This window comes from Vipera ursinii, assembly GCF_947247035.1.
Source record: "Vipera ursinii genome assembly, chromosome: 11".
NCBI classification, from domain to species: domain Eukaryota; kingdom Metazoa; phylum Chordata; class Lepidosauria; order Squamata; family Viperidae; genus Vipera; species Vipera ursinii.
This window is the reverse complement of record NC_139524.1, coordinates 7,237,728-7,259,433: the sequence shown is the minus strand read 5'-3', so window position 1 is coordinate 7,259,433 and position 21,706 is coordinate 7,237,728. Positions and strand designations below refer to the sequence as shown.

The following is a 21,706-nucleotide window of genomic DNA, read 5'->3' as shown; positions in this document are numbered from 1 at the left end:
CCATGGTTAAGGTTAACCTAGGCTGACTACATGGTGCAAATGCAGACGTGGCAACTTTCACCATTGTAGATAATGCACAAATGCAAAGACAAGCCAAGGGTAAGACTGTCAAAGATTTTATTTCTGAATTCTTTAGGAGTTTCCAACTTCCAACCTGGTACAGACATTTTTTTCGTCGTCTCTTCCTCAGCTACCCACTTCTAGCAGCTTTGGTTGACCAGATTTAGGAGAGAAGAACTTTCTTGAAATCAGCCTGTTGGGCAATAATTGTTTGTTATAAAGATACGCCTCTAGGGTGAATGGTTTTGTAAGGAAATTAGTTTTCACAAGAACTCGCTCTGGTGGAAGGTTGCGCCATTTGTTTCTTCTAAGCCAGTGTTTCTCAACCCTGGCAACTTAAAATGTGTGAACTTCAACTCCCAGAATTCCTCAGCCAGCGTGCCTAAAATCACCAAGGTTGAGAAACATTGCTTTAGGTTCCTGCACCGTTGGGGAGAAGAGTTGCATTGCTGCAGAAAGTCTGAATCTGAAATTCAGCTAAACATTGTTGGGCTTGTTATAGGAATCTGCTTTTATAGATCTGATACTCTAAACCAGGGGTTTCCAACCTTACCAACATTAAAACGTGTGATGTCAATTCTCAGAATGACTGGCTGGGGAACTCTGGGAGTTGAAGTTCACACATTTTAAGTTGCCAAGGTTGGACACCTCCTCTGTAAACAGTCTTAGTCTGTGAACTGAAGCAGTTTTGGGTAGAAATGTAGGTTAGGGGTGGGGGAAAGGATAAAGCAAGAAGATAGCACTGTAGGTCTGAAAAAAGAGAAACTCGGATCTGTGGATGGCCCACCAAAGCCAGCCCAGAACAATTAAACCAGTTTTCTAGCTTTCTATTGGTGTTGCCTATTCTCTTCCTGCTTTGTGTATGTGGCATCCATCGCAAAAAAAAAAAACAGCAGAAAATAATTGGAACAATGAAATATCCAAATCAGGTTGGGAAAATAGGAGTTCTGTGCTTTCCTTTCTCTCTAGTCCTAAAAGTAGTTTATTGGAAAAATTGACTCACTGTTACATCCTGGTTATTTGGGCAAATTAACACTATGTTTGCTTTTTCCCAACCAGGAACTTGCCATCAATTTATTTGTTACACATATTTTTCTTCTACCCAAGTCTCTTAGTGGTTTGTAGTAACAACAACAATACAGTAAAGACAACGATTGATAGGATCCATAGCAGCAGTTAAAAGCCAAATGCAAATCAAAATCAGAGTTTCTCATCCATGAAGCCATGTGGGTTTTAATTCCCAGAATTCCCCTAGTCAGCATGCTGGCTGGGAAATTCTGGGAGTTGAAATCCACACATCTTCAAGTTGCTGAGGCCAAGTACACACTGAATTAAACATTATTTGTTGGGTGGTTGCAAAGGGAGTGGTGGCAACAAAATGTTCCATCCTGGAGAAGATCCGCCTCTGGTTTTGCATTCCCTTAACTTCACATCGGTTGAGAACCCAAAGAATTGCTTCCCAGAAGAACAGGTTGATCATAATTACAAGAGAAGGTCTTAAAATAGTGGAGCAACATCACAGCGCTTTGATTTATCAAGAGAAACCAATTGTCCGAAAACCCACTGAAAAGATCTTTTGGCTACACAGTAGTGATTTCCAGAACATATTCAAAGGCAGTTCCCGGTAAACTAACTTAGCAATAATTTGAAGTCATACCACATCGACGTTTTTGACAGCCAGATCATCAACAATAGAATTTCCACTCTCCTCTGCAGCGGTCAGACCAGTTCCAGGCCCAGCATTTAAAACTGAAAAGCTGATGAGCAACTAGGAGGCAAGCCTGATGGGGTAGTGCTGTGATGGCAAAGAGCATAAAACAGTATTGTTTAGCCCTATACCTTTCCAGACAGAGTACTCCATTCCATACCATTGCAGACATTGGCAGAGATTTAGTTACATGCACACACAAACACAACCCCAAACATCTTTTTGCCATGGTGCAGCTTGGTACTGGTCCACAGACTGGGGGTTGGGGACCCATGTTCTAGACCATTTGAAACAAATGGCTGCGCAGTCTCTTCTTAAAACCTCCAGTGATGGAGCATCTACAACTTCTGAGGGCCAGTTGTTCCATTAGTTGATTGTTCTCAGCATCCGGAAATTTCTCCTTATTTCTTGCTTCTCTCCTTGATTAGTTCCCATCCATTGTTTCTTGTCCTGCCTTCAGGTGCTTTGGAAAATAAATTGACCCCCCCCTCTTCTTTGTGGCAGCCCCTTAGATATTGGAACACTGCTATCCTGTCACCCCTAGTCCTTCTTTTAATTAAACTAGACGTACCCAATTCCTGCAACCGTTCTTCATAAGACAAGATAGAAATCTCACAAGCGACAAAAGGAAATTTCCAAACACTATAAGGCACAGTTTCTTCCTTCAATTGTTCGTTATTATGTAATTATTTTCAATCATGGGCAGTTCAAATTGTAAACAATTCCATCTAGTTCCTGAATTCGGTCAACTGTTGTGAAAATCATTTGTCGTTCCAGGCACATTAATTGCAACTCTGATCAGGCAAGGCTGCTTGCAAACAGTTTTCTGACTCCAAAATATTGGCTAACGTTGTCTGCTTTAGCAGGAGAGGATTATTTCAACTGGAAGAGGAAAATATGCTTGAACTTGCAAATTATGACAGAGAAGCCTCCTAAAGCTTCTTCTAACTAACTTGATTATGCAAAACCTAGGCTGGGTTCACACATTTCTTTGAGCCATAATGTTTTTTTTTAATATGGTTCTGGGTTAATGTATTCTCAGAATCCTGTTCTTTATGGTTGGTAAGCTCTAACTAACACATTGAAAATGCAGATGAAATACAATTTGGCAAGCCGGAATGAATGAACGAATTAGCACGATCAATAGGAATGAATTCACAGATTAGCACGATCAACAGAAGATACCACTTTTTATCGCCCAAGACTGTAAGTGGGGTTTTATGAACCCATCCTTAGTTTACAGCAGGGGTCTTCAAACTTGGCAACTTTTAAGACTTGTGGACTTCAATTCCCAGAATTCCTCAGCCAGCATTCTGGGAGCTGAAGTCCACAAGTCTTAAAAGTTGTCAAGACTGCAGACCCCTGGGCTGGAACCATCCTTTTTAAAATTTGAAGTCTTTTTTTTCCTCTTCCCTCCACAGCACTGCTTCCTTGTGTGCCATGTCTTCTGGCTCATGGACCTCACTGACGGGTTTATCTTAATGCTGGTATTTGTAAACCACTCAGGGTAGTAAAAAATATCTCAAATAGCAATCCTATATTTGAAAGAGCAAATCTACGTGAGCAGGGAAGTTGGCATTTTATGACGATGTTTCATTCCCCTCCCAACTGTTCTGTGAAGGCTCGGCTGACAAATAAGAGGCAGAGGTTACACACAATGCAGCACAAACAAACAGTTGTTACAGGGAAAGTACAACCAGTCCCTAACTTCAATTTTTCATAAAAAAAAAACAAAACTTGGCAGGGTTCTCTTTCTATGTCTCTCTTTTTGCCTCCCAGGGTGTTCTTTATTGTTAAGGATATCTTTAAGTAAAAAAAGAAGTAGACACAGCTTCTCTCACAACTCCTTCAAACTCCTTCCAAACTCTAAATTTGCTTTCTAATACTGTAGAAAGAAAAATAGATATACTTCTCTTTCCATTAGAAAGCAAATTTCAGTTTGGCAGGGGCTCTTTTTTTTTTTTTTTTTTTTTTATTGAAAAGTTTTACAATACAATTTTCCATTAAAAACCCCCATCCCCCCCGACCCTCCCCTCCCCAGCTCCCCCCTCCCTCTTCCCTCCCCGTACCTCCCCCCCACCCTCCTCCCCCCCCCGGACTTCCCAGAGCTAAATACAAGGTATATATATATAAAAACAATCATAAGCAACCATATACTAACAACCATAAATTCTAAAATCCATCACCCTCTAACTTGTATAAGAACAAACAAAACTTAACATTATTAAATATATATAAAAAAGAAAATTGGAAAAGAAAAGAAAAAACACGAAAGAAGACTTATTCAAATGCTAGATAAAACTTCTTAACCCTATACTTATTCTGGATAAACTCAATCCACTTTCTCCATTCCATAATATAACGTTCTTGCGAGTGATCTTTCAAATAAGCCGATATCTTCGCCATCTCTGCCAGGTCGGAAACCTTTAAAGTCCATTCTTCTATGGTCGGCAGCTCCTCTTTCTTCCAATATTGTCCTATCAAAAGTCTTGCTGCCGTAATTAAATTCAGCATCAACTTAGAGTCCACCACTGTAGCATCAACAATTATTCCCAACAAAAAAAATTGCGGACAAAACTTTATCCTTCTTTTAAAAATCTTCTGTATATTCCACCAGATTTTAATCCAAAAGGCCTTAACCTTTTTACATGTCCACCATATGTGAAAATATGTTGCATCTTCAGCCCAGTTTGGCAGGGGCTCTGGAAGGAGGTTAAAGGAGTTGTGACGGCTGTGTCCTAGGTTTTTTTTTATTGTAATGGTGAAATGGGTTGACTCTGATTTGGAGGATCCTGGCTCATGTCTTCCCTAGTGTCCAAGTCCGTAGGGGAAGAGCAGGCAAAGCTAGGGGCGGCGTTAAGTGCACTAGCAGTTCAGAGTCATTACATTGTCACAAAGAGTGCTAAGTCCAATTTAGTGTTGAATATTTGTGTAATGGTGAAATGATTTTTTTGTGTAATGGTGAAATGGGTTGACTCTGATTTGGAGGATCCTGGCTCATGTCTTCCCTGGTGTCCAAGTCTGTAGGGGAAGAGCAGGCAAAGCTAGGGGCGGCGTTAAGTGCACTAGCAGTTCAGAGTCATTACGTTGTCACAAACAGTGCTAAGTCCAATTTAGTGTTGAATTTTTGTGTACAGGCTTGAGCAATAAATCCAACTTGACATATGGTCCTGATCCTGATGAGGTGGCTGGATGGAGTCACTGAAGCAGTAGGCGTGAGCTTAAATGGACTCCAGAAGATGGTAGAGGACAGGAAGGCCTGGAGGAACGTTGTCCATAGGGTCGCGATGTGTCGGACAGGACTTCGCAACTAACAACAACAAGTTGTTTGCAGAGGAGAAGAGGAGGAAGTGGTTTTAGGATCATCTCTTTGCACCTTGAAAATATAAGGAAGCAAAGAAAAAAAAAGTCCAGTTTTTATGGTTCACGGTGCAATTTGATATACTTGGGAAACATCAAAGGAGAAGGGATAGGATGTGTGGAAATAGGTAGCGTTACTTCCTCATGACTGCAGATGAATGGTAACTAGGGGCAGTTTCAAAGTGGATAACCCCAGTGTGGAGGGAACACAAAATCTCAGTTTAAAAAATAATTAAAGAGGAAATGCATGTTTTCTATGCAAAAGCATTATTTTTTTACTGGAGTTTGGGACAAGTGGGATTCAACCTTAACCCATGTGTGATGATCTTCACAGCTGAAGAAAGCAGAGAAGAAAAAAGGTGCAGATTTAGCAATGGGTTCAATTTAGCTCTTAAAAATGCACACAGAAGGATGAATTGTGGACCTTCTGTAGAGATCAACAGAGAAAATTCAAAGCTGGTGTGGATCTTAATCTGAGAAGCAAAAAAATTATTGGAGATTGTGAAAATCCTTTGTTATAGCCTTATTTTATCGAGGTCAGTGGTGTGAAGTTTGGTTTTGGGGCACGGATTGGAGTTTTTTGTAGGGTTTTGTTTCTCGATACAGAAGTAAGAGAACCAGCATCTGATATATGAGGCTGTCTTTGACTTAAACAAATGATTAAAGACTTGGAGACTAAAACATATGAAGAAAGGTTGCAGGATCTGCATATGGCTAGTCTAGAGAAGAAGGACTAGTGGGGACATGACAGCAGTATTACAATGTTTGAGAGGTTGCCACAACGATGAGGGGTCAACTTATTGTCCAAAACACTTGAAGGCCAAACAAGAAACAACGGATGGAAACTAACCAAGGAGAGAAGCTATCTGGAATTAAGGAGAAACTTCCTAACTGTAAGAACAATTAACCAGTGGAACAACTTGCCTTCAGACGTTATGGGTGCTCCATCACTGAAGGTAATTAAGAAGAGACTGGACAGCCAGTTGTCTGAAATGGCATAGGGTCTCCTAAATGAGAGGGTCTCCTAAATGAGTAGGGAGAGGGTCTCCTAAATGAGCAGGGAGTTGGACTAGAAGACCTCCAAGGTCCCTCCCAGCTCTATGCTGATTGATTGATTTGTTTTAAATGCAGAGCAAGGAAGAATGCCTAGGTGAAACATTTCAGCCATTGCAAAATTCAGATAATGACAAAATCTTCTTTGCAAATTTCCCTCCATATCTGTAATTCCCTGGTTGGTCATCTTTTCTTTCCAAGATCTAGGCAGCTTTGGGGCTCTGAAGCTCATCTCTGGTGGCCAACCCTAGTTCTATCACTGCTAAAAGTCCACTTATTTTTCAACAAACTTTTACTGATAAGAAGCACCTCCACCCGAGAACGTGGGTTACAGTAATAAGAGCCTGACTTCCAGCTTGTAGAGAACATTCCTCTGTTCAGTCGAATTTCTCTATTTGAAGGACTGCCTGATCCAAGTTGTTTTAAAGCTAAAGAACCAGAGGGGGGAATAATAAGGATTTTGGCATTGATTAACACACACACACACACACACACACACACACACACACACACACACACACACACACACACACACACATTTGGGCAACAGGTATGACAGGCAATCACTTATCCAGCCATGTTTTTCCCTCAGCCTGATGAGATGCAACTATTAAAGCTAGAAATACTTATTTTACCAATATCACTTTTGTACGCTTTGGAATCATATCAGTGATCGAATAATTAAGAGCACAATTTGTATGTAGCTTGCGTATATGCAAATTTACTAATGCTTTGGCTTCTCTTTTGGATGTCTGGCTGTCAAGATTCAAAATAAAGTCCTCGTTGATTTGGGTTGGGTCCTTATGTTTTAAAGAATTGTCTTCCCCAATGTGCATCCTTCCTTCTCCCCTCCCTCTTCCTTCCTTCCACCCCCTCTTCCTTCCTTCCTTCCTTCCTTCCTTCCTTCCTTCCTTCCTTCCTTCCTTCCTTCCTTCCCTCCCTCCCTCCTTTCCTTCTGTGACTTCCCATCTACCAGAAGGAATCCTGGCACACGTGGGGTTTCTTGCTGGAAGATACCCTGAAGCTGATTTATTAATCTGATTTGTTCCATCTTTTTGTTCTTTTTTGGCCGGTGGTCAAAATGTGGAAAGGATTAGGAAAGTGTTGCAATATAATGCAATAAGTGAAACTAACACACTGGGTTTGGATAGCCAACTTTGTTGGAATTGGCCAGCCTGAACCGCTTGAACCGCTCATTTCCCCATCCTCACCTGCAGCATCATTTTAAACACTTCCTCATGCATTAAAGAGAACTTGAAAAATCCCCGAAATCCAGAGGGATTTCCTTCTCTGGAGAATAAATGAAGGTCATTTTCCAGCTCTTTCCTTTCTAGCTTAAGACACTGAATGTCCTCTACCTCTTCTGGAGCCCTCGTGCGCTGAGATGACTCAGGTGCCATCCTGCATCAAGGTGCTTTTGCAAATATTTGCATTGTTCACAGTATTGTGCAATAGGAAATTAGCAAGTGGGGCTTAGTAGACTTCTTTGGCCAAAGGAGAATTCAAGATGTCTTGAATGGGAAAAGAAATATTTGATTCAAGTCCTAGCCTGCTCTTCTCCTTAGTAAGCAAAAGTAAATTCAAGACCTACCTTTGGGGGGGCGGGGGAGAAAAATCAGGAGGTGTAGTTTTACCTGCATGTTTCATTGTGTGCTTTTTGTCCTATTTCTGAAGTTTGAGGAACAACTTGCACTCTCAATCTGGGGTACGATGCGGAAAGAATAGGAAGCTCACCCCACTTCCTAATCCCATGTCCAAAATGAAAACAACAACAGCCACAAAACCCCAACCCACCAATTATTCAGGTCAGTTAAAAGCCTGCATTTTCATTCATATAAGATGCTGTAGGTTTGCAGAATTGTTACCTTCACATTTCTTTTCTTTTCTTTTGTGGGGGGGGGGGAGTGGCTTATTGTATCATATGAGTCATAGAATGAAAGACTCATAGGATTGGAAGGGACCTGGGGGGTCTTCTAGTCCAGCCCCCTGCTCAAGCAGGAGACCCTATAACATTCCAGGCAAGTGGTTGTCCAGGCTCTTCTTAAAAGCCTCCAGTGATGGAGCACCCACAACTTCTGGAGGGAAGCTGTTCCACTGGTTAATTGTCCTCACTGTAAGGAAATTTCTCTTAGTTCTAGAGTTGCAACGGACCTTGGAGATCTTCCAGTCTGACTTCCTGCTCAAGCAGGAGACTCTATACCAGGGGTCCTCAACCTTGGCAACTTTAAGACTTGTGGACTTCAACTCCCAGAATTCCTCAGCCAGTTTTCTGGGAGTTGAGGTCCACAAGTCTTAAAGTAGCCAAGGTTGACGACCCCTGACCTATACTATTCCAGACAAATGGCTGTCCAATCTTCTCTTAAAAATCTCCAGTGATGGAGCACCCACAACTTCTGGAGGCAGGTTGTTCCACTGATTAATTGTTCTCACTGTCAGGAAATTTCACCATAGTTTTAGATTGCTTCTCTCCTTGATTAATTTCCATCCTTTGTTTCTTCTCCTCCCCTCAGATGCTTTGGGGAATAGTATTCCCCCCCCCCAAAAGGCTGAAGCTGGCTGGTGATTTTATCTAGGATGATAATTAAACCTGCATTTAATTATTTTTCAGCCTTGGCAACTTCCGCATGCTGGACTTCAACTCTTAGTAAGCCAGCGATGGCCATGCTGGTAGGAAACACTAGCAGATCTGAAAGCTACCAAGGTTGAGAAACAATGTATTAAATCACATTTTGAGAGCAGGGGATAATTGACAGGAACAGCATCTGGCAATGACACGAAGCAGCTTCAAGTCACCTCTCTTTGATCATCCAATTTACTGACGGAACATCTCCTTCCTCTTCTACATAATTGCTTTTAGGAGGCAGGCAAGTCTCTTTGTTGACTTTGTACATCTGTACAACTGTGCAGAGAGAGTGTCGGTCAAGGAGAAGGGAAAATTTGCCACCCCCACTATATTTTGGCCATAGTAACCAAACCAAATTTTAAAAGAGGCGTGGAAAGATGGAGCAGATTGTTTGCCTTGCACGGTCAACATCTAGCATGATTTTGAAGATAGCAATCCTACGCTTTGTTCTCTTGATTTCATCTAAGTAAACCTGTAATCCAATTTGTTCATGTCCTCCTCTTCATCCTTCTTTGGCAGAACGTCTGTTTCTAGATCCTTCATCTTAAACACAGAGGAATCAGAAAAAGCTGAGCATGGAACTGTAGACTGAGGCTTAAAGGCCTGTATCAAATCTTATTACCTGGAGAGAGAAAGAGAGAAAGAGAGAGAGAGAGAGAGAGAGGGAGAGAGGGAGGGAGGGAATAAATCTCCCAGGTTGATCTGTTCATCTGTCCAGGACAAAAAAAATAAGAGTTTTTCCACAGATACCTCTTGCCCTTTTTAAGTTAGGGAAGGTCGCAATGGAAGAGAGAATTTTGAGTCCTTGCTAAAATTATTCAAAATTAGAATAAATTCTTCACTTCCTGTTCTATTTTGCTACTTTTTTGGTGAACAGAAGACAATTTCTTCATTCTTCACAGCCTTACAATCTCTAATTTCAACTTTTTAAAAAATATATATAAATCATTAGTTTTTTTAGCATAATTGTGGCAGTATATGTTTTTCAAGCCTTTTTCAGTTGTTGAACTTATCGTGAGCTGCCCTAAGAAGGAACAGATACGACTATACATATTAAAACGTGTCTATCCCCGTATTAACTTGATAATTTTGTTATTGCAGAGACCAGATTTGGTGTCTCTGTAATTTAATAACAGAAATATGATCTACATTGGATTGGTTATCTGGCTGCCTTCTGCTGCCATAGCGAACTCATTTAATGTGCGAGTGAAATAGTGTAGCTGCGTTTTGCCACATACATCTTGAAAACCCGAATCTTCACGTGTGCAATTCTGCATGAGGATGCTGAGCACCGATTGCTATCTATTTCAGGAGGATGCCGCGTGATTCTTCCACGCTGAATGGGTCTATGCAGATGAGTGTGATTTAAAAGGATCGCATTTCTTGTAAATGGAACAGAAATAGTATCATTAAAAACAAAGGAACACTTTTTTTGGCCGGGTGCAAAGGTTGATTTCTCCCCCCCCCACCACTTTAACATGTTAGTTTTCTCACAGTTGCTATTTCTTTTCAAGCATATCTTTGTTGCACATTTGTAATAATCTGTCTTATTTAGCCTAATACACTTTAATCTTTTGTTTCGTACCCTTTCAGTCAGTGTGAACTCCTGGCAATTGCTCGGACTTGCCATTGCCTCCTCCTTAGGGCGGGTCTGGACTGACTACGTTTTTTAATTAGGTTTTTATCGGGTTTTTTAAAAAATTGTTACATAATTATTGTATTTATTGTTTAATTCTTTTTAAAAAACTTTTCATCCTATGTTTTTAAATTTTTATTGTTGTGAGCCGCCCTGAGTCCTCAGGGCATACAAATTTAAATGAATGAATGAATGAATGAATGAATGAATGAATGAATGAATGAATGAATGAATGAGGGAGACTGGCCCAAGCCAGGTGTGAAAGACCTGACTTTTTTTTTAAACTGATTTATTTTTTTTAAACCGATTTGTTGCTGAAACTGATTTATTGCCTCTGCATGGGAATCTTCTCAACTAACAGTTAATACTTGCTTGGAGTTAGATAAGGGTCATGGGAATTCAAGGGAGGATGGGCTTAGTTTGCTGGTGGCTATGTAGGGATTCTAAGGCTGCTCTCTCTTTTAACTCCACTCCCGCCTTCTGCTATTCCTTCTTTTACACCCAGCTGGCCTTGTGCCTAAGATGGGAGTGGAAGTCATGGACTCTTGGCTTCTGTTCTAGTCTAGCTGACCAAACTGCCTGTCAATACATTAAGTCCCTGCAGTTTTCCATGCAGCATTTTCAGAAGCGGTTTGCCATTTGCCTCCTTCAATCTAGGGTTGAGAAAGAGTGACAGGCCCAAGGTCAACCAGCTGGCTTTGTATCTAAGGCAAGGTAGACGTCATGATCTGGTTTCTAGCCTGGTGCCTTAACCACTACACCAGACTGGCTCTTTTATCCTATCTGGAGGCCTCTAAATGAAAGATGGTCTAAGAACCATCTACATTTAGAATAGAATATTTTATTTGGCCAAGCATGATTAGACACACAAGGAATTTGTCCCCGGTGCAGAACCTCTCAATGTACATTCCAAGCAATGGAATTATTATCACCCATCTCCATCACCGCCGTCATCCCAATAAGAAAAGGTAGTAAAGAACGTAATAAGAAGGACAATACAGCCACACTACACGGATAAATATACATAGACGTTAAACAGTATTGTGAGAATTAGGTGTTCAGCACAGCGATGGCGCAAGAGAAAAAAAACTAGGTTTATGGAGATTCTCAGTCATCCAAGTGGTCCCAAAGTTGCTTTTTCAGGAGGCAACTGTATTTCCTCATTTTTTCTTTGAAGACATTTTGCTTCTCATCCAAGAAACTTCTTCAGTTTTGACTGGATGGGGGCGGGGTGGGGAAATGGAAGGATTTATATTCCTTGCAGACAGCTGGTCACTTGTATTCTGTTTGAGAGTCGTTGAGGCCATTTTGTCTCTCTGTGTCTAATTGTTTTGGCATGCGGTGCCCTGTAGTGGCATCCTGAGGGGAGGAGGTGAAACAGTTCATGACCCAGGATGTGAGGGGTTTGTGGATATTTTCTCAGCCCTCTTTCTGACCCACGCAGTATGCAGGTCCTCAATGGAAGGCAGGCTGGTTGCAATTGTTTTTTCTGCAGTCCTAACTATCGGTTGGAGTCTGTCCTGCTTGGTTGCTATGCCGAACCAGGCAGATAGAAGTACAAATGATACTCAATAATTCTTCAGTAATGTTCCACCTTAAATTAAGTAACAATTACTTAACTATTACTTATTATTTAATTTTTAATAATTACTTAATTATTGGTGCAATTCTGATGTATGTCTGTTCAGAAGGCTTGCTTCAGGAAAATAATGTTTAGAGGCATGGAACTTGAGGAAGGCCCTGTTTACAGATATCTGACTCCTGGCTGACACTGGATTACAGTATTTCCAAAAAGGATAGTCATCATTCATTAGAAATATTTGCTGTATTGGAACTTAATGTGTCAGTCATCACCAGGATGAAGAAAGCTTACGAATCATGTAGAGCTGCAGCTTCACGATATAAACATTCCTTCACCAATGTGGTTACCTCCAACCCAGATTGATGGGAATTGTAATGAAACATTTATGGAAGGCTACCATATTGCAAAAAGCTAGTTTATTCTTGATTGTAATGGCTCAAGGCTGGCTGTTTTATCCTTCCTCCTTATTTTCATTGAATGGTAATGGTGTATTGAACACAGAAACTCTTGCAATAGAGGTTCTGCACAGTTCTTTCATGAAGTCTGGTTGGTTTGTTCTTTGAATTAAGTCTCCGTGTAGTTCTTCATCAATTTATATTTGATTATTTGTTCAGGCTAGGGTTGTTTTTTTTTTGCCTGACTTAATCAGAAGAGTTTTGGCAGTGACAATCATAACAAGGAAATGTTCCCGTTACCATTAAAATGAGCTAAAAATAAGCAAAAAATTAAACCACAGATCATATTTAAAAAATCCCACCAACCCTAAAGCAATGAAAATAGAGGCTGGCGTCTAAAAGTTTAGCTTATTAATTTACAGCATCAGTCTAAAAATAAGGAGGAAATAGAGATGATAAAGACAGAAATAGATAGATATAGAGATAGATAGATAGATATCGTTAGCAATAGAGAGAAAGAGATAGTTAAATAGAGAGAGATAAAGTTAGAAAAAATTAGAGAAAGAGAGAGAAAATATATATATAGATAAAGTTAGAGATAGAGAAAGATAGATAGAGAATATATATAGAGAGAGAGAGAATTAGAGAAAAAAGAGATAAAGAGATAAAATATAGAAAGTCAGAGAAAGAGAAAGTTAAAGAGAAAGTTAGAGATAGAGAAAGAGAAGAATGAGAGAAAGAGAAAGAGAGAAGAATGAGAGAAAGAGAAAGAGTTAGAGAGTCAAAGAGAGAGAGAGAGAGAAAGAGAGAGAGATTCAGTGTCCCTAACCAGCATAAGAATCAAATGCTGACTCACATAGACGTAGCCCATGCCTGAGACAGAATTTCCATTGCTAAGCAAGGCAGTTGTTACAGTCACCTCCAATTTAACCATGGTTATTAAGCGAATCACTGCAATTGTTAAGTGTACCATACGGCCATTAAGCGAATCTGGCCCCCTCCATTGATTTTGCTTGACCGAAGCCAGCTGGAAAGGTCTCAAGGAGGAATCAGAGGACCCCAGGACATGACAACGGTCCTAAATGCATGTGACTGTGGGGATGCTGTGATGGTCATAAGTGTGAAAAACGGTCATAAGTCATTTTTGTCAGTGCCGTTGCAACTTTGAACGGTCACTAAACAAATGGTGATAAGTTGAGGACTACCTTTAAAAGTGACTATTTCTATTCTATTTTTTTTAAATAGAAGCCTGTAGATCAAAGGTCCCCTTAAATTATTCAATTTTTAATGGTTTCATAAAACCGAACAAGACATTGATCTGATTTCAGGGGCTTCCATAAGATTAGAACCACCCCGTCGATATGTTTGAGGGCTTTCTTGCCCCTAACGTCATGGAAATGTGGGGCTACTAATAGATTTTGGGTTCTTGAATTATGATAAGAAGTGTTAGGCAAACTTTGCTTAAAGCAGAGAAACACATTCCTTCCCCATCTGTAATCAGAACAGAGGTGGAAGGGACCTTGGAGGTCATCTAGTACAACCCCCTGCTAAAGCAGGAGACCCTATACCATTTCAGACAAATGGATGTCTAGTGTCTTCCTGGAAACCTCCACAACCTCTGGAGCACCCACAACTTCTGAAGGCAAGCCATTCCACTGGTTAATTATTCTCACTGTTAGGAAGTTTCTCCTTAATTTTAGGTTGCTTCTCTCCTTGATTAGTTTCCATTCGTTGTTTCTTGTCCCGCCTTCTGGTGCTTTGGAGAATAAGTTGACCCCCTCTTCTTTGGGGCAGCCTGTGAAATACTGGAATACTATCATGTTACCCCTAGTTCTTCTTTTCTCTAGAGTTGTTGTTGTTAGCTGCGAAGTCGTGTCCGACCCATCGCGACCCCATGGACAACGTTCCTCCAGGCCTTCCTGTCCTCTACCATCTTCTGGAGTCCATTTAGGCTCACACCTACTGCATCAGTGACTCCATCCAGCCACCTCATTCTCTGTCGTCCCCTTCTTCTCTTGCCCTCCACCTTTCCCAGCATTAGGCTCTTCTCCAGTGAGTCCTTCCTTCTCATTAGGTGGCCAAAATATTTGAGTTTTAGCTTCAGGATCTGCCCTTCTAAAGAGCAGTCAGGGTTGATCTCCTCTAGGACTGACCGGTTTGCTCACCTTGCAGTCCCATACCCAATTCCTGCAACCGTTCTTCACCTGTTTTAGTCTCCAGGCCTTTAATCCTTCTTGTTCCTCTTCTCTGTACTTTTCCCAAGGTCTCAACATCTTCTTTGTTTTTTGTCTCAACCTCTTATTTATTCTGATTTTTGTTTTGCATTTTTCTTGAAATAGTATCAGTTTCCTTTCCTTGACAGGAGAAGGTCCTTCTAAAAACATATCTTTTTAGTCTACGGAGACAGCTTCACTTTTGTTTTCTTCTCCAGGATGTGGTAAAAGCTGCCTCTTTCCCAGCTTAGAGCCAACGATGATTGAATGAAGTCCGAAGTAGCTATTTTCCCACTTACTGGTTCTTGAGAGAAAACACCTTTCCTCTTTCAAATGTTAAAGTAGAGAATGAAAGCAAGACCTCCAAAAACAATTTGTGAAGGCAATTGAGAGGTATAAGTTGTGGTAAAACTTCTCCTGCTTTGAAATGTCTTCTGATGGTTGATCTTCTTTCCTTGCTTGATTTAAAAGTGGAAATATTTCTCCCATCCCCAGAGGACCAGATTCTAACTCTCTGCTCAGGCAGGAAACCCTATGCCATTCTGGATAAATGACTGCCCAGTATCTTCTTAAAAACTTCCAATGGTGGAGCACCCACAACTTCTGCGGGCAATGTATTCCATTGATTAACTGTTCTCACCGACAGGAAATTTCTCCTTAATTCTAGGTTGGTTTTCTTTTTGATAAGTTTCCATCTGCTACTTCTTGTCTTCCTCTTAGGTGCTTTGGAGATATAGGTTGACCCCTTTTCTTTGTGACAAGTCTCTGGGTGATACTGAGTCTTGTCCTTCTGTGATGGACTGAGCTGTGTGACCTTCTGCCTTTAGATAAAATTTGTTAATCGAAAAAGGCGATGCTAGGTTGCTTCTGATTGTTTGATCATTTCAGAAAAGCTTTCAGAATGGGAAGGGGGCTGCAGTCTGTTGCCTTAGGGTCCTACATGACTTGCATCTGAAGTTCAAGAGGCCGTGGGAAGCCATTAGTTTAAACTCCTCCTTGACCTGATGCTTGTGGTGAAGAAAAGAGACAGGAAAGGATGGTAATAAAGAGAGACAGGTGACAGAATGAATGGTTCTGCCCAGTTGATACACCTAGTCCAGGGGTAGGCAACCTCGGCTCTTTTATGACTCGTGGACTTCAACTCCCAGAATTCCTGACCCAGCTATGCTGAGGGGGAAGGGAGAGTTTCCAAGCTGAGCCATGTTGGCTCAGGAATTCTGGGAGTTGAAGTCCACAAGTCATGAAGGAGCCATAGTTTCCCCATGTTGGCTCAGGAATTCTGGGAGTAGAACTCTACAAGTCATAAAAGAGCCACGGTTGCCTATCCCTGCCCTATACCTTTCTGGACAAATGGCTGCCATGTCTCTTTCTTAAAATCCTCCAATGGTGGAGTATCCACAGCGTCTGAAGCCAAGCCATTCCACTGATTGTTCTCATGGACTTCAACTCCCAGAACTCCTGAGCCAGCCATGCTGATGGGAAAGGGAGAGGTTTCCAAGCTGAGCCTTGCTTCAACTCTGGGAGTTGAAGTCCATGAGTCATAAAGGAGCCGAGGTTGCCTACCCCTGACCTAGTCCTTAAGCACATTCACCAGTGACATGCAACTCCTCTTATTCTCAAGACAGTTCTTGAAAGTGATGAGAAAGTCTCTTACCTCTGGTTTATGGGGATAGGGGCAAGCTAGCCAATTGGATGATGGCATAAAATGGCAGTATTGTGTGTCTCCAACCTGTGGAAAGTTCTCTTGTGGTCCAGGTAGATGGACCATCATTTAGAAGGTGTAGCTCACCTTTCCTCACCCAGGTTCTAGGTGTTCTATGACCATGCTTCCGGAAGTCCAACTAATGTACTCATTGTTTTTTAGCCAGTTTAGGATGGTGGGAATTCCAGAGAATCCAATAAGTGATACTTTGGAACACCAGCTTTTTGTTTTCCCCCTAGGGGTCAAGTCTTTCCCCTTCCACACCTGTAAGTGTGCCTGATTGAGCTATCTCTTCCACGCACAATTTCTGGTTAACCATGCTCTAAATAATTTACAACCTTTGGGAATTGCCATTGTGTAATTTCTGGGAGACAACTGAAATAGCTTACCCTTCACTATTTTTATCCTCATGACTAGTGTGGAATCAAGAATTGATTTCCTTCCTAGTAAGAATAACATTCGCCTACGAGATTTTTTTGTTGTTGTTTTGTTTTGTTTTGACTTTCCACCATTGGGCGAACTTCGTAACACAATCTGTTTTGATCGGGATCTGTTCAAGGTATCTGCCAGAGACATTTTGGCATCTGCTCGAAATCAGTGCATTTCCAGAAAATAACTGCTCTTTTGCTCTCTCTCTCTCTCTCTCTCTCTCTCTCTCTCTCTTTTTTTAACCCCATTGTTTTTTAGAAGTTGGTGAGAGGCGTACAACCAGGAGCATTATATAAGTCTGTCAGCTTAATAATGGATCTGGAGAAAGCTTCTGTCTGGGGATCGCTGAAACAAAGGACGAAGCCCTTTTTGCAAAACCTGAGCGTCAGAAGGACTAAAAAAAGCTCAGCCAAATTGATAGAGAAAAGACAGATTCATCCTTTAGATCGCCGACTGAGCTCCTCAGTTCCTGATGTGCTGAACGTGGAAACAAAACTCGAAGAAGAGACACACTATTCAAGGGCCAAAGCCATGTCCACCTACTTCCCAAGTGGCTTTTCTGCCACTGAGCTATTTGTTCAAACCACTAATAACTCTTCCAGCGGGCAGACAGAGGAAGAATGGCAATGGAGGAAGGAGGAGACCGTCCAGTTGGAAATGGGGGTTCAGCAAAATGAAGAGTTGGTTGTTTGTGGACCAGATTTGGAAGCGAGACGGAAATCAACCGAAGATTTTTTTGAGCTGCTGCAGAGGAATAGTTTCAGCAGTGACCTTACAGAAGATGCCCTTGAGGTAATGTGCTTTGGGGGAAACGATTAAATCTTGACATAGTTTCTTTCCAGCATGTTTCCCAAGCCTTGGACAATTTTAAAAATAGGGCAAATCAAAATGAATCTTTTTGGGGGGGTTGGGGTGGGTGGGGATTGGCTTGAATGCACAAAAAGGTTTACATCAGTGGGGAACTGATGTAGTTCTAATTTGTCTAAAGCAGAGTTTCTCAACCACGGCAAGTTGAAGATGTGTGGACTTCAACTCCCAGAACTCCCAGTCAGCGCCATGCTGGCTGGGGAATTCTGGGAGTTGAAGTCCACATATCTTCAAATTGCCAAGCTTGATAAACACTGTTCTAGAGCCATTGAACTGGAAAAGATAATCCAGGATTGAATGTAGTTCATTTCTAAAAGCTCTAAAGTCTCTTTTGAGTCAAGCTTAAGTGCTGGTCACTTCGCATAATATGTCCCTGTTCTTTTTGATACAAGGTGGAAATGTTTTGGCACTGTCTTGTTGTTTGTAACATCTCAGTCTAGTCTACAGTCCAAGACTTCTTTTGATGATTCCCCATCCAAGTAACAATCAACTTCAATAATACACAGCTTTTTTGAGATCACCCAAGGAAAACATTTTCCATTCTAGCCGAAGTATATTTAAGGCAACAAAGAGGGACATATTAAATCATCTTTAGGAATCAACTTTAGAATATCATAGATTCTTTAAATGTCAAATTCCTACAACCTTATTGGCCATTTCCTGTTTAGACAATTTAATTTTAACTTGCTAGATTCTCTGTTTTCAGCTTGACTGAAATGGCATCTAATCTCTCTCTCTCTTTCTATCCCTCTCTCTCTATCTCTTAACCTTACTTGCAATCTTCTGGTTATACACAACTTCATTTTTTTCTGCTTTCAGTTTGACTGATTTTCTCTCCCCCGCCCCCTTCTCATTTTCTTAATGATGCTATCAAAAATAGTTGAGCATGCAGGATTGTCTGTTTTTCATTTGCACCTCAAAAAGACATCCGCTGGCTTAATATTAAGTATTAAACAGAATTGTAAAATTAAGGTTTACTCAACTGGGTAAGCTCTGTTGCACACAAATCAAAATACAGGTTTTATTTCTGGGCAAAATATATCCAGTAATACTGAATTTAAAAATCACTTGAAAGCTATTTGAAGTAAGCGGTAGCTGCTGATATGGGAGCTAAGTACCTCTGATGACATTCTTATGTTTCATCCATGACTTCAAAGCTTTTATCTTTATTTTTCAGTTGACTCACACAATTTAGCTGAAGCAAACCCTCCAATTTTCTTCTTGGGTTAGCTTGAGCGTGCTGCTTTTCAGGGATCAGGAACTATTTTTGGGACTAGAAATGGAGACGGTTCAAGTCTTTCCCCCATCTCTGAAATCTTTCAGATAATAGTTGGTGCTCCATCACTGCATGTTTTTAAGAAGAGACTGGACAGCCATTTGTCTGAAATGGTATAGGGTTTCTTGCCTGAGCAGAGGGTTGGACTAGAAGACCTCCAAGGTCCCTTCCAACTCTGTTATTATGTTAATCAAGGAGAGAAGCAACTTAGAACTAAGGACAAATCTCCGGACAGGGAGAACAATCAACCGGTGGAACGGCTTGCCTCCAGAAGTTGTGGATGCTCCATCACTGGAGGCTTTTAAGAAGAGATTGGACAGCCATTTGTCCGGAATGGTTGAGCAGGGGGTTGGACTAGAAGACCTCCAAGGTCCCTTCCAACCCTGTGATCTGGTTATTTGCTTGTCTGTCTATCTGTCTATCTGCCTCTCCCTCTCTCTCCATCTCCATTTGTCAGGAATGGTATAGGATCTCCTACTTGTGCAGCGGGCTGGAGTAGAAGACCTCCAAGGTCCCTTGTAACTTGGTTATTCTGTTATTCCTGAAACTCTGTGAGATTTAATAAGCCTCCCCAGAAACCTTGCAAAATTTCTGCAAACTCACAAGGCCTCAGCCATTTCAAGAAGATAATTTATGTCATTTGGAGAGGGATCATTTTAAGGTCTCTTCTGTATCCTTACCAGGGACTGAATGCAATTTCTAGGGGTTGCTTGAGGATTGCTGTAGAAATTAATTGTTTCGTCAGAACTTTGACAGCCAGCAATTTCAGTATTCATATGTTAAGTCCCCTTGTAACATTTTGTTCCCTTTGTATTTTCCTTCCTTTGTGTCACTTCAGAGGATAAGGCAGGAGACGTTTTCCTTTCAAAAAGAAAAGTGGTATTTATGCAAAGTTAAAGGAGTGAAATTAATAAACCTCCACACTGTGATTTGCAAACATGATAAGGGGACTCTGTCAATTGCGGTTCAGTCAACAGATCATCACTAAATAATCTTGGAAGGCTTAACACAATCTGTCGGTGAAGGCATTTTTCTGGAAAAGTCTGAATTTGAAACAACCCCCCCACCCCCAAAACCCATCTTCTTGCTTTTCAATTCTTCATTCACCAATATGGGTAGTCCTCAATTTACAACCATTTTATTTAGCAACCGTTTGAAGTTACAACATCACTGGAAAAAGGGGCTTATGACCGGCCCTCACACTTTAAACCACTGCAGCATCCTCAAGGTCATGTGACCAAAATTTGGGTGCTTAGCAACCGGTATGTACTTATGACGGTTACCGTGCCCTGGGATCACGTGATCACTATTTGTGAACTTCCCAGCTGGCTTCTGACAAGCAGAGTCAATGGGGGAAGCCGGATTTCTTTAACAATAGCGTGATTTGCTTAACAACCAGGCCAAAAAAAAAAAAGATTGTAGAACGACTTGCTTATTGACCAGCTTGCTTAGTAACATGAATTATGGTGCCAATTGTAGTCGTTAAGTAAAGGACTACCTGTGCTGTTCCTAGATAGAAACTGGTTGAAACCTCCCTCAGTGCAACGCAACGACATCTCAGCAAAATCCCGCTAATTCACAATTTCTTCTTTTTCTGTAGCAATCGTACGGAGAGTCCAGCCTTGACGCCTCATATTCTTCTCAGACTTCTGAACCTGTGAGTAATTTTGTTGTTCTTCTGAGAGACGGAGTGAAATTGCGGTTAATCGGAGGGTTCTAAATATCAGTTCGGCAATACTTTAGTGGAGAGAGATTTCTTTGCAGGGAAGATGTATGCAGCTTCTAGGGTTGTTAACAGCCACGCTGGACAGCAATGGAGATTATCTGATTATTTCTTCTAGTTCCATCATGTGTTTTTAAGGACAGGTCCGAGCGGCTTGGCTGAGTGGGGGCACGTCATGTAGAAGACACACCTTATGAAAAAAACAGACAGCTCACACCTATGAAGACTCTCAGTCATCCAGGTTGTCCCAAAGGTGCTTTTTCCCCAAGAGGCAACTGGACTTCCCTGTTTTTCTTTGAAGACGTTTCGCTTCGCATCCAAGAATCTTCTTCAGTTCATCATTCCCCACCATCCGATCAGAACTGAAGAAGCTTCTTGGATGAGAAGCGAAACGTCTTCAAAGAAAAACAGGGAAGTCCAGTTGCCTCTTGAAAAAAAGCACCTTTGGGACAGAAAATTCACTGAAATCAGAAATCCACTCTCTGTGTATTTATTTACTTCTCAAAGCACAGTCCAGAAAGAAAGAGAGAGAGAAATGAGAAAGCCAAAAAGAATCAGAAAGTGATTTACAAACTTTAAAACTAATTGAAATTTTTTGAAGTAACACGAGATTAGTGCTGCCTGTAGAAGTGGCCAAAAGTGGCATTACAATCAGTCAGTATTTGAACAGTGAGCAAAGATTTTTTTATTTTTTTATTTTTTAATTCCATTTATATCCCGCCCTTCTCCGAAGACTCAGGGCGGCTTACAAGCTTAGCAGTAGCCTTCATTCTATGTATATGCCTGCTTATTAGGGCTTTCACACACACACCCAAGCGGCATTATTACAAAGTCAGCTTATTGCCCCCAACAATCTGGGTCCTCATTTTACCTACCTCGGAAGGATGGAAGGCTGAGTCAACCTTGAGCCTGGTGGGACTCGAACCTGCACTAATTGCAGGCAGCTGGTGTTACTTAAGGAGGCATTAGCCCACTGCTCCACCAAGGCTTTATCACATGAATCTTGACTCAAAATAAACAATTGACCAAAGTTTCTATCTGATCTAAAAAGTTCTAACCTTATATAACAAGAGACGCGA

The 21,706-nt window shown here is 41.2% G+C and overlaps 1 protein-coding gene across 2 annotated transcripts in view; it reads left to right on the top strand.

Annotated features, from left to right (window-relative positions):
• MCTP2 (multiple C2 and transmembrane domain containing 2) overlaps positions 1-21,706 on the top strand; it is a 154,740-nt gene that overhangs the window by 9,005 nt on the left and 124,029 nt on the right. The window contains exons 1-3 of one of the 2 annotated variants that reach the window (XM_083371335.1): positions 7,884-7,986; positions 17,020-17,553; positions 20,505-20,561. In XM_083371335.1, the coding sequence (XP_083227461.1) occupies positions 17,074-17,553; positions 20,505-20,561 (537 nt within the window). In that variant the 5' untranslated portion in view covers positions 7,884-7,986; positions 17,020-17,073. Of the gene's footprint in view, positions 1-7,883; positions 7,987-17,019; positions 17,554-20,504; positions 20,562-21,706 lie in introns of those variants that run through there. The other variant, XM_083371334.1, reaches the window with a different exon arrangement.